This window comes from Oncorhynchus gorbuscha, linkage group LG03, assembly GCF_021184085.1.
Source record: "Oncorhynchus gorbuscha isolate QuinsamMale2020 ecotype Even-year linkage group LG03, OgorEven_v1.0, whole genome shotgun sequence".
Taxonomy (NCBI): domain Eukaryota; kingdom Metazoa; phylum Chordata; class Actinopteri; order Salmoniformes; family Salmonidae; genus Oncorhynchus; species Oncorhynchus gorbuscha.
In genome coordinates this window covers 72,855,615-72,870,087 of record NC_060175.1, presented here as the reverse complement: position 1 = coordinate 72,870,087, position 14,473 = coordinate 72,855,615, and the positions used below count along the sequence as shown (strand labels likewise).

The 14,473-nt window shown below is 39.6% G+C and overlaps 1 protein-coding gene across 3 annotated transcripts in view; it reads left to right on the top strand.

The window, feature by feature from the left end:
* Positions 1-2,080: 2,080 nt before the first annotated feature.
* rtel1 (regulator of telomere elongation helicase 1) overlaps positions 2,081-14,473 on the top strand; it is a 61,201-nt gene continuing 48,808 nt past the window's right edge. For all 3 annotated transcript variants that reach the window (XR_006838176.1, XR_006838175.1, XM_046343633.1), the window contains exons 1-15: positions 2,081-2,423; positions 2,781-2,979; positions 3,264-3,357; positions 3,452-3,533; positions 3,918-3,978; positions 4,280-4,355; positions 5,080-5,164; positions 5,930-5,995; positions 9,490-9,643; positions 9,881-9,919; positions 10,643-10,715; positions 12,971-13,068; positions 13,377-13,432; positions 13,794-13,877; positions 13,996-14,077. Coding sequence is in view for 1 of the 3 variants with exons in the window: in XM_046343633.1 (XP_046199589.1) it covers positions 2,322-2,423; positions 2,781-2,979; positions 3,264-3,357; positions 3,452-3,533; positions 3,918-3,978; positions 4,280-4,355; positions 5,080-5,164; positions 5,930-5,995; positions 9,490-9,643; positions 9,881-9,919; positions 10,643-10,715; positions 12,971-13,068; positions 13,377-13,432; positions 13,794-13,877; positions 13,996-14,077 (1,351 nt within the window). In the remaining 2 variants the exon portion in view is untranslated. The remainder of the gene's footprint in view (positions 2,424-2,780; positions 2,980-3,263; positions 3,358-3,451; positions 3,534-3,917; positions 3,979-4,279; positions 4,356-5,079; positions 5,165-5,929; positions 5,996-9,489; positions 9,644-9,880; positions 9,920-10,642; positions 10,716-12,970; positions 13,069-13,376; positions 13,433-13,793; positions 13,878-13,995; positions 14,078-14,473) is intronic.

Here is a 14,473-nt window from a genome sequence, read left to right as displayed (position 1 = left end):
GCACCTTTGGCAGCGATTACAGCATTGAGTCTTCTTGGGTATGTCCCTACAAGCTTGGCACACCTTTATTTGGGGAGTTTCTCCCATTCTTCTCTGAAGATCCTCAACATGCTGCTTGGTATCCAATCTTTGCACACTCTTGGCATTCTCTCAAGCAGCTTCATGAGGTAGTCACCTGGAATGCATTTCAATTAACAGGAATTTCTTTCCTTCTTAACACGTTTCAGCCAATCAGTTGTGTTGTGACAAGGTAGGGGTGGTATACAGTAGATAGCCCTATTTGGTAAAATACCAAGTCAATATTATGGCAAGAACAGCTCAAATAAGTAAAGAGAAACGGCAGTCCCATCATTACATCATTACATAAAGGACAGTCAATCCGGGAAATGTCAAGAACTTTTAAAGTTTCTTCAAGTGCAGTCGCAAAAACCATCGACTGCTATGATGAAACTGGCTCTCATGAGGACCGGCACAAGAAAGGCAGACCCAGAGGATAAGTTCATTAGTTAACTGCATCTCAGAAATTGTAGTCCAAATAAATGCTTCACAGAGCTCAAGTAACAGACATCTCAACATCAACTGTTCAGAGGAGACTGCGTGAATCAGGCCTTCATGGTCGAATTGTTGCAAAGAAACCATTACTAAAGGAATCCAATAATATGACGAGACTTGCTTGGGCCAAGAAACACGAGCAAGGGACATTAGACCGGTGGAAATCTGTCCTTTGGTCTGATGAGTCCAAATGTGAGAATTTTCGTTCCAACCGCCGTGTCTTTGTGAGACGCAGCGTATGTGAACGGTGATCTCCAAATGTGTGCTCCCCACCGTGATGTATGGAGGAGGAGGTGTGACGGTGTTTTGCCGGTTACACTGTCAGTGATTTATTTAGAATTCAAGGCACACTTAACCAGCATGGCTACCATAGCATTCTGCAGCTAAACGCCATCCCATCTGGTATGCGTTTAGTGGGACTATCTGTTTTTCAACAGGACAATGACCCAACACACCTCTAGGCTGTGTAAGGGCAATTTGACTAAGAAGAAGAGTGATGGTGAGGCATCAGATGACCTGGTCAGATGACCACAATCACCCGACTTCAACCCAATTGAGATGGTTTGGGATGAGTTGGACCGCAGAGTGAAGGAAAAGCATCCAACAAGTGCTCAGCATATGTGGGAACTCCTGGGAAAAGGATGTTGGACAATCATTACAGGTGAAGCTGGTTTAGAGAATGCCAAGAGTGTGCAAAACTGTCATCAAGGCAAAGGGTGGCTACTTTAAAGAATTAAAAATATAAAATATATACAGTGATGGAAAAGGTATTGGATCCCCTGTTGATTTTGTAGGTTTGCCCACTGACAAAGAAATGATCAGTCTATAATTTTAATGGTAGGTTTATTTGAACAGTGAGAGACAGAATAACAATTATTATCTACTTCTGTCTGGCTTTTTGAGATCAACTTCTAAAACGAATACATTATGTCTAATTAAGCAATAAGGACCAAGGACTTGTGGTACTGTCTATGGCCAATATACCATTGGGTATACATGACACAATGCAGAGTAAGTACCTGAATGCAGCCATTAGCCTTGGTATGTTGGCCATATACCACAAACCCCGGAGGTGCCTTATTGCTATTATAAACTGTTTACCAAAGTAATTAGAACAATAAAAGTATTGTTTTGTCATACCTGTGCTATAACACTGTTTCAGACAATCAGCATTCAGGGCTCGAACCACCCGGTTTATAAGGCGCTTTTGATCATTTCTGAGTGCTCTGCTAATTTACCAGAGAGAGAAAGAGAGCATACCTCTTAGCATGTTTGTCTGTCTTTGAGTGTGGTTGTGTAGTCTGCAAGTGTGTGTGTGTGCGCAAAATGTCTTTGATTTCATATCAATGACACTGCCGGGAAAATATCACAGACATTATGTTGTGAATAAAGACTATAAGCATTTGCCACTATACAAATTCAATTCAAGCAAACACATCAACAGTCAGAGCACATAATAATCTAATGTCCATCGAGTTAGTAGATGAGCCTATCAAGAGGCAGCAAAGAGCCATGCCTTTGCGCATGTGTGAAAGCACTGAGTTCGCGCCAATCATGAAAGTTGAACCGCACTGACTACTGTCTTTAATTCCGGTGATTTGAATTCGGGGAGATACATCTTCCATACGGCTTTAGTTATGTTTCAGGTGATGACCAGTTCTGTCTGTGGCTTGACAGCCGGTACTTGTTAGGTTGCTTTAGCTAAAGAGCTCGTTTACTAATCTGCTAATGTAGCCAGCTAGCAAGCTGCGCGAGCCTGCTGAAAAACGATGCCTCCCCTGACTTTGAAAGGGATAAATGTGGATTTCCCTTTCACCCCATACGAATGTCAGAAGGATTATATGAGCAAGGTGATTGAGTGTCTACAAAACGTAAGTATTCTTTATGGACCCTCAAACATGCCCATTTTGCTATCAAAGTTTGCAAGCTATCCAGGAAGTGCATTTTTTTGTAAAATGTCATTGGCCGTCGGGACAGATTGAGGTTGGTCAACATGTTCAGATAAATACATTAGCTAGCTATCAACCTGAATTAGTAAATGCAGGAATTGATACAAATGAATACTTTAAAAAAGTCTAATGTAAACAACCTAGCGACAGTGGAAATGTAAACTCTTAATCCCCATGTATGGACAGGTGCCGCTACACAAACCAACAGATTCTCAGCAGTGCAAGGGGAACGCTATTGAAACTTTTTGGTTGAAACACATTTTAATAAATGTATTTCAGAAGGTAAATGGGGTTCTGGAGAGTCCGACAGGCACGGGCAAAACCCTATGCCTTCTGTGTGCCACCCTTGCCTGGAAGGACTACTTCAAAGACACCATTTCTGCCAGGAAGATAGCAGAAAAAATGGGAGGAGCAGAGCTTTTCCCCAACACACCATTGGCATCGTGGGGGACCACTGCAACAGATGGAGACACAACAAGTATGGGCACCACACACATAGCATCTGTTCTGCATGAAAAACGGCTAATCTATCATATAACTGCCATCCCGATGTTGCTGATTGCAAAACTAGGCTAATCCAGCAAAATATGCAGTCCAGTTCACATAATCTGATCAATACTGATACAAACTATGTCGTTTCTCTTAACACGGTTTATACATACTACATTTCGTTTTCTTTAGTAGATCACCATGCTTTTATATTTACACCTGTATGTTAATACATTTTGTAAATCCCTTTTATGATGTCTTTGTCCCTTGTAGCTTATTATACTGATATTCCAAAGATCATTTATGCATCCAGGACACATTCTCAGCTGACCCAGGTCATTAATGAGTTAAAGAACACTTCCTACAGGTAAGGGCCTTCTTGTTAATCCTAGAAGACTCACACCCTCGTGTACGTTGCAATTATCGTCAGTGTTAAAATGGTGTTGTTTTCTGACGTTCAGGCCCAAAGTGTGCGTGTTAGGATCCAGGGAGCAGCTTTGTATTAACCCGGAGGTGATGCGTCAGGAGAGCAACCACCTTAAGGTACAGAAAGGATAGGAATAAAGTTGGAGAGGTCAACACAGCTTGTGATGAATCAACCATATTAGGGTGGACAGTAGAGGTGCAGTGAGCTTCTGTCAATGTGCAATTAGTAGATATCAAGTCTGAATGTGTGAGGCATCAAATTAGTTTGTGTTCTGTCTTTACCAAATCAGTCTATACCCTGTTCTAATCACTTTACCAAATCCATATGTTTTGCTTCTATAATACATGATTTACAGTTTTCAATCTTTACGGTATAAATAACACATTCTGTCCTTTACAAATTATTTTTATCCATAAATATACATGTTAGACATTATTTGGGGATTTCAGAGCCTCAGTTGATATATCCTGAATCTGACTGACATGGTATCCTCTTCCCAGGTTCACATGTGTAGGCAAAAGATATCCACCAGGTCTTGCGTCTTCTACAACAATGTTGAAGGTATGTGTGTAAAGAGATTGAGAGAGGATGGCTCATACCACAGAATTAAATAGAACACTACTATAATATAGTAAACTAGTAATATGTGTATCTTTATGCCTGGTACTGTCTTTAAGCACTGACTTTTATTATCCTCTATGATTGAGGGCATTGACAAAATCTAGTAAAAACAGAAGTTCATAAGCTGTTGTGTACAGCTGTCTTCCCCCAACATAGTAATTGTCATTGACCAATAGTTTAATTAATTAAAATCCCTGCAATTAATTGTGAAATCGGATCTTTGATTTTCTCCCATCTCCAGAGAAGAGCATGGATAAAGACCTGGTGAACTCCATTTTGGATGTTGAAGATCTGGTGAAAGCTGGCAACAAGCAAAGGTATGAAATCTCCCATTCCACCTCTTCTTGTACTATTCCACCCCTTCTTCCACTATTCCACCCCTTCTTCCAAACCCCTAGCCTCACCAGCTTGGCTACAAACCGGTATCATTAGTCTTGTTTGTGGAGGGCATATTGGAATATTAATGTCTCTGGAGCATTTAAGCTGCGAAGGCTGTTTCAGGGGATGCCGGTTGCCAGATATGAAGGCTTTCAGTTATAGCTGGAGCTATCAGTTAGAGTATGGCAGCCTACTGGATTCCCTCTGATGTGCCACCCCCACTGGCAACTAATAGAAACCTGGGAAACAGGAGGATGTATTTTGAGGCATTATGTTTTGTAATTAATTTGTCTTGCAATTCAGATAGGCAGGGGGTGTAAGGACTAGAGGCAAACTTTTGGATGTAGCTATATGGGATTTGTAATTATTCACTCAACTACCGTTTTGCCAGGGAGGTTTAGTTTGAAACTTGTGTTTTTACAAGGTCAATTATTTTCATACTTATTAATGAAGATTCATTGAATTCAGTCTTTAACCTGTGCCTATCATCTTCATTCCAAATCACACTGAACTCATCTGTTTTTTTTCTCTCTGCCATACTCTTTCTTCATGCAATCATTGACTTATTTCTGGAGAGGACTTTTTAATATCCCTTATTTGGAAATGTATTTGTTTCCTGGAGTATCCCATTTTCTTTGTCTCACAGTTGCCTTGTTTCCATAGGGTCTGCCCATACTACCTCTCACGTTCCTTGAAACAGCAGGCAGAAATCATATTCATGCCTTACAACTATCTCCTGGACCCAAAGGTGAGCCAAGTGTTCCTCTGTGATTCTGAGAATGCGAGGCCATATGGGTCGTATTTATTAGTGCACACTGTAGCAAAATGTTTTGCACAAAAACAAAGGTTTCTTATTGGATAAGTTAAGGTAGTCCCTCTCTTTCCAAGTCTGTTGTCTTCTGTTTGGTGCCGAGTGAATACGACCCTGATGTATGAGGAGGCACAATTTCTCCCTGAAAATGGTCTTGACCGTTCTTTAGCTTTATAGTATTAGCAAGTCATTTACTTAATCAAACAAGAATTTAGAGGATCATACAGTATATCCAATGCTACTAAGTTAGATTGGTTGACTTGTCGGTTGACTGGCTTTGTTGAATCAAATATAACTGCTCGTTATGATGTATTATTGTTGAATCACACTAAAGAAATGTGTGGTCTCTTTTCTCTCTCTGCAAAGTTATAATACAATATTTTAGATTTCAGTTTCAGTTAGTTGCTTAATAGTAGTACAAATATAGGCTTTGTTAGAAACTGCTGTGTCATGCCTGCCTTGAAAGAGTCTGTAAGTGCTGCTTTTAGGTACTTGGTCAATCTTACTTACTGCACAGGTTTCTCATGTGCTAGCCATTAAACCCCTGTCAGGCTTATTTTAGACTGCTATATTAGCATGTTTTAGTCATGACATGGATGCATACAGACTACATATTGGCTTTTAAAATCTTGTAAAGTATATTTTCACAAAATTGTGCCCTTTTCACAATTCATTTTACATTTCTTCCTCAATGCTTGACAGAGTCGCAGGGCGCACAACATCGAGTTGAAAGGGGCAGTGGTCATTTTCGACGAAGCGCATAACGTGGTAAGTTGGACTGCAGGTCTCCTTGGTTTATTCATGAGCAATGGAGGTCATTGATAATTGATGATCCCCTTCTTCACCCAACACCATTTTGAAACATCCAAGTTCCATGAAGATATAAAGCATTCTGCCTCTCTTAAAGGAAAATGTTAATACAATTTTAAGGGAGTCGATTATCCAAAGCACTTTTTTTGGCTAAATGCCTTCATCGGGGCACAATAGGAAGATACATTTTTTTATAAGAGAATGTTGATGGGGCACATTGCCACTTGTGCACACAGTTCTGCAAAAAATATATGTAAAACTGCAAGTTGCAAAAAATACCACCAACACATTTCATCAATATACACTCCCCTATGTATTTATTTGGAAAGTAAAGCTAAATAGTTTAATTTGTCTCTACTTCAGCATATTTGATTTGAGATCAAATGCTTCGTGAGTCAACTGTACAGAATGTCACCTTTTTTATTTGAGGGTATTTTAATACTTCTCTGTTTTATCCCAGTTATTTTCTATCCTCTACCTCCAGGGTTGTGTTCACTAAAGCACACTGTAAAACATGAAAATCAAAAAAGTATTACTGGACAAATTCAGGTAATACCTTGCCTTTTTACAACCTTTTCTTCCTACTGAACAACACTATCCTGGTGTGTCCTATTAAACCGCCTCCAGCCAGAGCCAGTGTGGCAGCCTTCCGTGAGAGAGCCTGAGAACAACCTGCTCTCCTCTGGGTGTTATGCAATCTGGCCACTGCCTGATCACACACACCGCACTGCAGTCAGTGTACAGCCTCCCTGCCTGCCTTTTTAGACCACAACCAGATTGGAGTGGGGTACGGAATAGAACATGGGGAGGCGATGTGCAAGTCACGCAAGGCTGTTGTTGCCCAGCCTCCCAGCACTAATAGGAGCTTCTGACTTTGCAATAATAACCCGGCAGTCATATGCTCTAAAACCAACTCCTCATGGCTACCAAGAACAAACGTCGCACAGCACTATAACATTGTGGAACATGGTCATGAATAGAGTCAGAGAGGCATATTTGTTATAAATAGTACATTTCTATCCACAATGTTTGCCTACTGAACGTTGGCCCTGATTGGCTTCTTCCCCTGTGAGAAAAATGTCCATTATCATCATTATAGCCCTCGTCACACAGTTGGCCTTACCTTTACAACTATTGTTTTTCACTGTGTGGATAGAGAGTTTAGATATATTTATTTCAGTAAGGTAGCTGTAGTCTGCTTTTGTGAAACTAAAGAGCAGCCATAAAATGACTGCCAGACAAACAGAAACTGCAGAGCACGAGCATGACTAAGCCAAATAATCGAGATCTGCATCCATAGTGTGTCGACACTGCCACCCTTAGTCCCCCCAAGCCCCAACCTCAATCCATTTTATAGGTTGGAAGAAAAAATGAGAACCAGCCACGTTGATTTATTTATTATGTCTCCATTTTAATTTCAGGCAAAACTGGTTTGCTTTCAGTGGCAGCCTCCTGTCTCTCTGTGTCTTCCTCCAACCCCCCGCCCCGTCCAGGAGTTTGGAGTTATTACAACTTTGTTCTCAATCTGGAAGGCTGCCAAGTGGCTGGCTGCTGGCTGTTGTCTCTACAGTCTCCCAACTCTGATTGCCTACTGCAGTACTATACAGTGCATTTGGAAAGTATTCAGACCCCTTCACTTTTTCCACATTTTGTTACGTTACAGCCTTATTCTAAAATGGATTAAATAAAACATTTTCCTCATCAATCAACACACACAAACCCATAATGATTAATTGAAAACAGTTTTTTTTCTTCAAATTGTTGCCAATTTATTTTTACAAATTATATATTTTTTACATAAGTATTCAGACCCTTTTGCTATGAGACTTTCATTGATCATCATTGAGATGTTTGTACAACTTGATTGGAGTCCACCTATGGTAAATTCAAGTTGACAGTGCATGTCCGAGCAATAACCAAGCCATGAGGTCAAAAGAATTGTCTGTAGAGCTCCGAGACAGGATTGTGTATAAAAACATGTCTGCAGCATTGAAGGTCCCCAGTAAACATGGTGGCCTCTATCATTCTGTCATTGACACTGACCCAACTCCAGCCATTTTAATAATGGGAATTGATGGGAAATGATGTAAATATATCACTAGCCACTTTAAACAATGCTACCTTATATAATGTTACTTACCCTACATTATTCATCTCATATACATATGTATATACTGTACTCTACAACATCGACTGCATCCTTATGTAACACATGTATCACTAGCCACTTTAACTATGCCACTTTGTTTACTTTGTCTACATACTCATCTCATATGTATATACTGTACTCGATACCATCTACTGTATGCTGCTCTGTACCATCACTCATTCATATATCCTTATGTACATGTTCCTTATCCCCTTACACTGTGTATAAGACAGTAGTTTTGGAATTGTTAGTTAGATTACTTGTTGGTTATCACTGCATTGTCGGAACTAGAAGCACAAGCATTTCGCTACACTCGCATTAACATCTGCTAACCATGTGTATGTGACAAATAAAATTTGATTTGATTTGATTTAAATGGAAGAAGTTTGGAACCACCAAGACTCTTCCTAGAGCTGGCAATCGGGGGAGAAGGGCCTTGGTCAGGGAGGTGACCAAGAACCCGATGGTCAACCTGACAGAGCTCCAGAGTTCCTCTGTGAAGATGGGAGAACCTTCCAGAAGGACAACCATTTTCGTAGCTCTCCACCAATAAGGCCTTTATTGTGGAGTGGCCAGACGGAAGCCACTCCTCAGTCAAAGACACATGCCGGCCTGCTTGGAGTTTGCCAAAAGGCACCTAAAGGTCTCTTAGACCATGAGAAGAGGCAGGGACTGGGAGACTAGTCAGGATTGAGAGAAAGATGAAGGGAGCAAAGTACAGAGAGAACCTTGATGAAAACCTGTTCCAGAGCGCTCAGGACCTCTGACTGGGACGAAGGTTCGCCTTCCAACAGGACAACAACCGTTAGCACACAGCCAAGACGTGGCTTCGGCTGCAGGAGTGGCTTTGGGACCAATCTCTGAATGTCCTTGAGTGGCCCAGCCAGTGACCGGACTTGAACCCGATCTCTGGAGAGACCTGAAAATAGCTGTAAAGCGATGCTCCCCATCCAACCTGACAGAGCTTGCGAGTATCTGCAGAAATGATTCACCAACATCCTAATATATTCCTCCATTGGAAAGGTTTAAGCATGGCGGATTACGGTTCAACCGTTACCATGTATTACGAGACCATTTTTCAGGTATTTAGCACTTTGTGCAAAACTCATGAACAGGAAAATATCCATTAGTCACTAAATGGAAGAAAACTGACAAACAGGGATGGACTACCTGGATCTTTTGAAAACAAAGTACTCCTTTTCATTTGCAAAACAAAGGAAACTGTTTCTGTTGTTTACCCTTATGAACATGAACCACTGTAAATTTTTCCTCTGACTGCTCTGACCACGTAAAATGCCCACAGGAAAAGATGTGTGAGGAGTCCACATCCTTTGACCTCACTCCCTACGACCTGGCATCAGCTATTGATGCTGTGGACAAGCTGCTAGCGGAGCAGGCCAAAGAGGCCGGGCGAGGAGACGTCTCAGAGGACTTCAATATGGAATCCATAAATGGGGGTCAGAATAATTATTGTCCACACAATTTGCAAACTCATTGTAAGGACAAGCATTCATGATTCCCCCCCCCCCCCATATTCATATGCAGAGATCAATGAAGTAATGTCCTCCTGGTTCCATTGATTGAGTAATGTGTGAATTGTATTATGACAATAATTTTACTACATTGTTCAATTTGAAACGGAAAAGGTTTTTTTTTATTTGAAAGTGCCACCTTTAATAATTCTTTCATTCCAGGTTTGAAATTGGACATAACCACCATTGCTAAAATAAAACGTAAGTTATTTTATCCTGTTTGTCATGCAACCATCATACACTCCTCTCTTAAAAGGAACATTCAGCAGTTGCTACATCCATTTTTGGACTTATAAATGAATTATATGTACCCAATGATTCATGAAGAATTTAACTTATAAATGCCTTATGAGCTTAGTCGTACCCCATCAGAACCCAAAATATAAGCTTGTTTTATGCCAATGGTTGTAAACAAATAACATTTTAAACAAAAACTATAGATATCTTTTAACGTTAACCTTTATTTATCTAGGCAAGTCAGTTAAGAACAAATTCTTATTTACAATGACGTCCTACCAGGGAATCATGCCTTTGTTCAGGGGGTTATAATGACAGATTTTTACCTTGTCGGCATGGGGATGCGATCCAGCAACCTTTCGGTTACTGGCCCAACTCTCTAACCACTAGGCTACCTGCCGCCCCCTATATAGCTTCAACACATGGTTAAAACTATCTTTTTGATATTGATGGTCAGTTCTTGCATCTCTAGCCCTATGCATTTGAGAGTGGTTACATTTTTCCAGCCCCATCCCTCAGCTTTTTACCAAACCAGGGCAAGGGAGACTGCTTTGTTATTGTTTCTACTGCTGATTGCTGCTTTAAGAAGAATGGGATTTCACCAATGAATGTGTCTAATGTTTTAAATGTGTAGTATCGTAGAGATTGCACTGCACAACTCCCTTCTTACATAAATGGTTTTTGCAGAGATACTTCTCGATCTGGAGGCGGCCATTGATTCTTACGACGTGCCGGACAAGGGGATCACCAAACCTGGAAGGTGTGTGCTTCTGGGTTTTGCAGAGGGTATACGTGATATTAATATTGAGAGGTTTTTGATTATGGCTGTCATCACCGCCCAAAAGAGAATTAAGGATAAATTTGGTGCATTTATTTTGGAACTCACCTCATAGCACCATTGCAAAAGCACTTGACAGGCTACGCATTTGGTTACTGCTGTCATCTCCAAAGATAATGAAGGGTAAAGCACATTTTACACTTCATGCCATTAGTGTATTTTTTTGTAATGCCCTTCAAAGCATCATGCTTGCATTTACAGTGCCTTCAGAAAATATTCACACCCCTTCACTTTTTCCATATTTTGTTGTATTTAGAGGCTGAATTTAAAATGGATTAAATTGAGAGATTATACACGCCATAATATCAAAGTGGAATTATGTTAAAAATGAAAAGGTGAAATGTCTTGAGTCAATAAGTATTTTTTTTTCTGTAGCAAGCCTAAATACAGTGCATTGGGAAAGTATTCCAACCCCTTGACCTTTTCCACATTTTGATACGTTAGTCTGATTCTAAAACTGATGAGAGAATGTTTTTATTTAATCCATTTACACACTACCCCATAATGGCAAAACGAAAACAAGTTTTTAGAAATGTTTGCGAATATAATAAAAAAGCAGAAATAACTTGCATAACTATTCAAACACTGCCAAGTCTGTGCAGAGCTGTCATCAAGGCAAAGGGTGGCTACATTGAAGAATCTCAAATATAGAATATATTTTGATTTAACACTTTTGGTTACTACATGATTCCATATGTGTTATTTCATAGTTTTAATTTCTTCAATATTATTCTACAATGTAGAAAATAGTTTTAAAAAATAATGAAAACCCTTGCATGAGTAGGTGTGTCAACATTTGACTGGCACTGTATACACAGTGCCTTTGGAAAGTATTCAGACCCACTGACTTTTTCACATTTTGTTACATTACAGGCTTATTCTATAATGGATTAAACAAATATACATTTTTACAAATATATTAACATTAAAAAACAAATGCCTTATTTACATATGTATTCAGACCCTTTGCTATGAGACTCGAAATTGCATCTTGTTTTCATTGATCATCCTTGAGATGTTTCTACAACTTGATTGCAGTTCACCTGTGATAAATTAAATTGATTGGACATGATTTGGAAAGGCACACACCTTTTTAGAATAAGGCTGTAACAATGTGGAAAACTTTCTGAATGCACTGAACAATTATCTGTGAGTTCCCTCAGTCGAGCAGTGACTGTCAAACACAGATTCAACAAATGCCTTGCAAAGAAGGGCACCTATTGGTGGGGGGTGGGGGGTGGGGGGCAGACATTGAATAACCCTTTGAGCATGGCGAGGTTATTAACCACACTGGATGGTGTATCAATACACCGTCACTACAAAGATACAGGCGTCCTTCATAAATCATTTGCCAGAATGATGGAAACTACCCAGTGATTTCACTATGAGCCAATGGTGACTTTAAAACAATTAGAGTTTAATGGCTGTGATAGAAAACTGAGGATGGATTGTAGTTACTCCACAAGCTAGCTAAATAACAGAGTGAAAATAACTACAGAATATGAACAGAATATTCTAAAACATGCATCCTGTTTGCAATAAGGCACTAAATTAAAACTTTAAAAAATGTGGCAAAGAAATGAACATTATGTCTTGAATACTAAGCTCAGGCAAAATCCTAGAGGAAAACCTGGTTCAATGTGCTTTCCAATAGACTCTGGGAGACAAAATCAGCTTTCAGCAGGACAAAAACCTAAAACACAAAGCCAAATATACACTGGAGTTGCTTACCTAGATGTCATTGAATGTTCCTGAGTGGCCTAGTTATAGTTTTGACTTGAAAATGGGTGTTTAGTAGTTGCCAACAACCAACTTGGCAGAGCTTGATGAATGTGCAAATGTTGTACATTCCAGTTGTGCAAAGCTCTTAGACTTACCCAGAAAGACTCACAGCTGAAATCTCTGCCAAAGGGGATTCTATCATCTATTGACACAGGGGTGTGAATACTTAATGTAAATGAGATATTTCTCTTTCTTTTTCAATACATTTGCAAACATTTCAAAAAGCATGTTTTCACTTTGTCATGATGGGTTATTGGGTGTAGATTGGTGAGGATTAATTAATTAATCTGTTTAGAATTCAGGCTGTAACACAACAAAATGTTGAATAAGTCAAGGGGTATGAATCGTAGAAAGCGCTCATCCACATTCTGTACACTTTAAACCATCCCTCTCAGCTTCATCTACGAGTTGTTCCAAACGGCTCACCTCACATTTGACACAAGGACGCCCATCTTTGAAGCCCTGGAGCAGATCACTGGATATCTGGCTGGAAGTGAGTCTCTGTTCATATGGCTTCCCCTTTATTCAGCCATTCTGATGTGATATCAAGTTCAAATCTGAAATAACATTTTGAAAGCTAATTCAATAAATTCTAAAACGTTATTATTGAGCTATTGTATGTCCACTTGTCTGAAGTCCTGAATCATTGTAGTTTTAGGATTTAAGTTACGCCTTCCATTATTTGCTTTCACTTTTCACTGCCTTTTCTAGTGCTGTACCTTACATTGCCATTTGAATGTGGAGTGTCTGAACATAGTTAGTGATGGAGGTGATACTATAAGTGTTTATTTCTTTTAACAGAACCAGGCATATTCATGAACACAACTGGATTACAGAAGTTGGCGGACATAATTCAGGTTTGGTGCACTTTTAAATTATTATTTTTTTTTTTCATGTATTTTTTTTTAATAAAATTTTTACACTAAATATGCAGATGTAAAAACTGCATTGGAATTGTTGAGCACTTTTCAGACCTAATGATTTTCAGAGTGTTTCCTGTCCTACAGATGGGACAGAGGGAAGTAAAGAAACGGGATCAGGGAAAGAAAGAAGAGGGGGATGATATAGTGATATAGAGGGATTAGAGAAGGGAGATGTGGTTGAAATAAAGCAAAATACAAAGCATTGGAACAGGAACAATGTCCTTGTTTTAAGTCTATCAATGTATGTCCAATGTGAATACTGTATCATGTTCTTTCTCTTCTTTTATCTCACTAGCTGGTGTTCTGCGTTGATACACAAGAGGGCAACAAAGGTGCAAACATGCCGCTCAACATGCAATCCAGCACCACTAAATTTAAGGTGTGTAATAGTCACTGTAGTCACTATTTCATCTGTATCTGGAAATACAAATGCCAATCAGAATTGTAAATTTGAACCATGGTTTTAATACTGTTTTGGCACATATCCTCTGTCACAGGTCCATATCCATAAAGACACCAGCCATCATAAGAAAAAACAAAATACTGATGTGTGGTCTTCATCTTCCTCCAAAAAACAAGGTAACAGTCTGTGTCAGTCTTTGTTGAACAAATACATTTCTTCAAAAATGGAGAAGAGATTTCATTTTTCACTTTCGCTTACTTGGCGAATGCAGCTAGCTAGTTTAGCCTACACAAACACCCGGCTCAGAGAGAGATGCTATGTTCGCTACCTGGCTATGGCTATCCAAAACTGAAACTCTTCTAAGTCAAGCTGAGCTTTTGGTTTTCTTAATTTATTGCCACAGGCCCGCCGGTGTAAATGCTAAACTGTTTGCCGACTGTACACTCTACTGCATGATTGTATGGGTTTACTAATGCGTCAGTTCTATTAGCTATGCTAACTATGACGTTAGCTAGCTAATATGTTGACAACAATGTAGGCTGTGTAGCAGTTATGATATGAATGTTCGACTT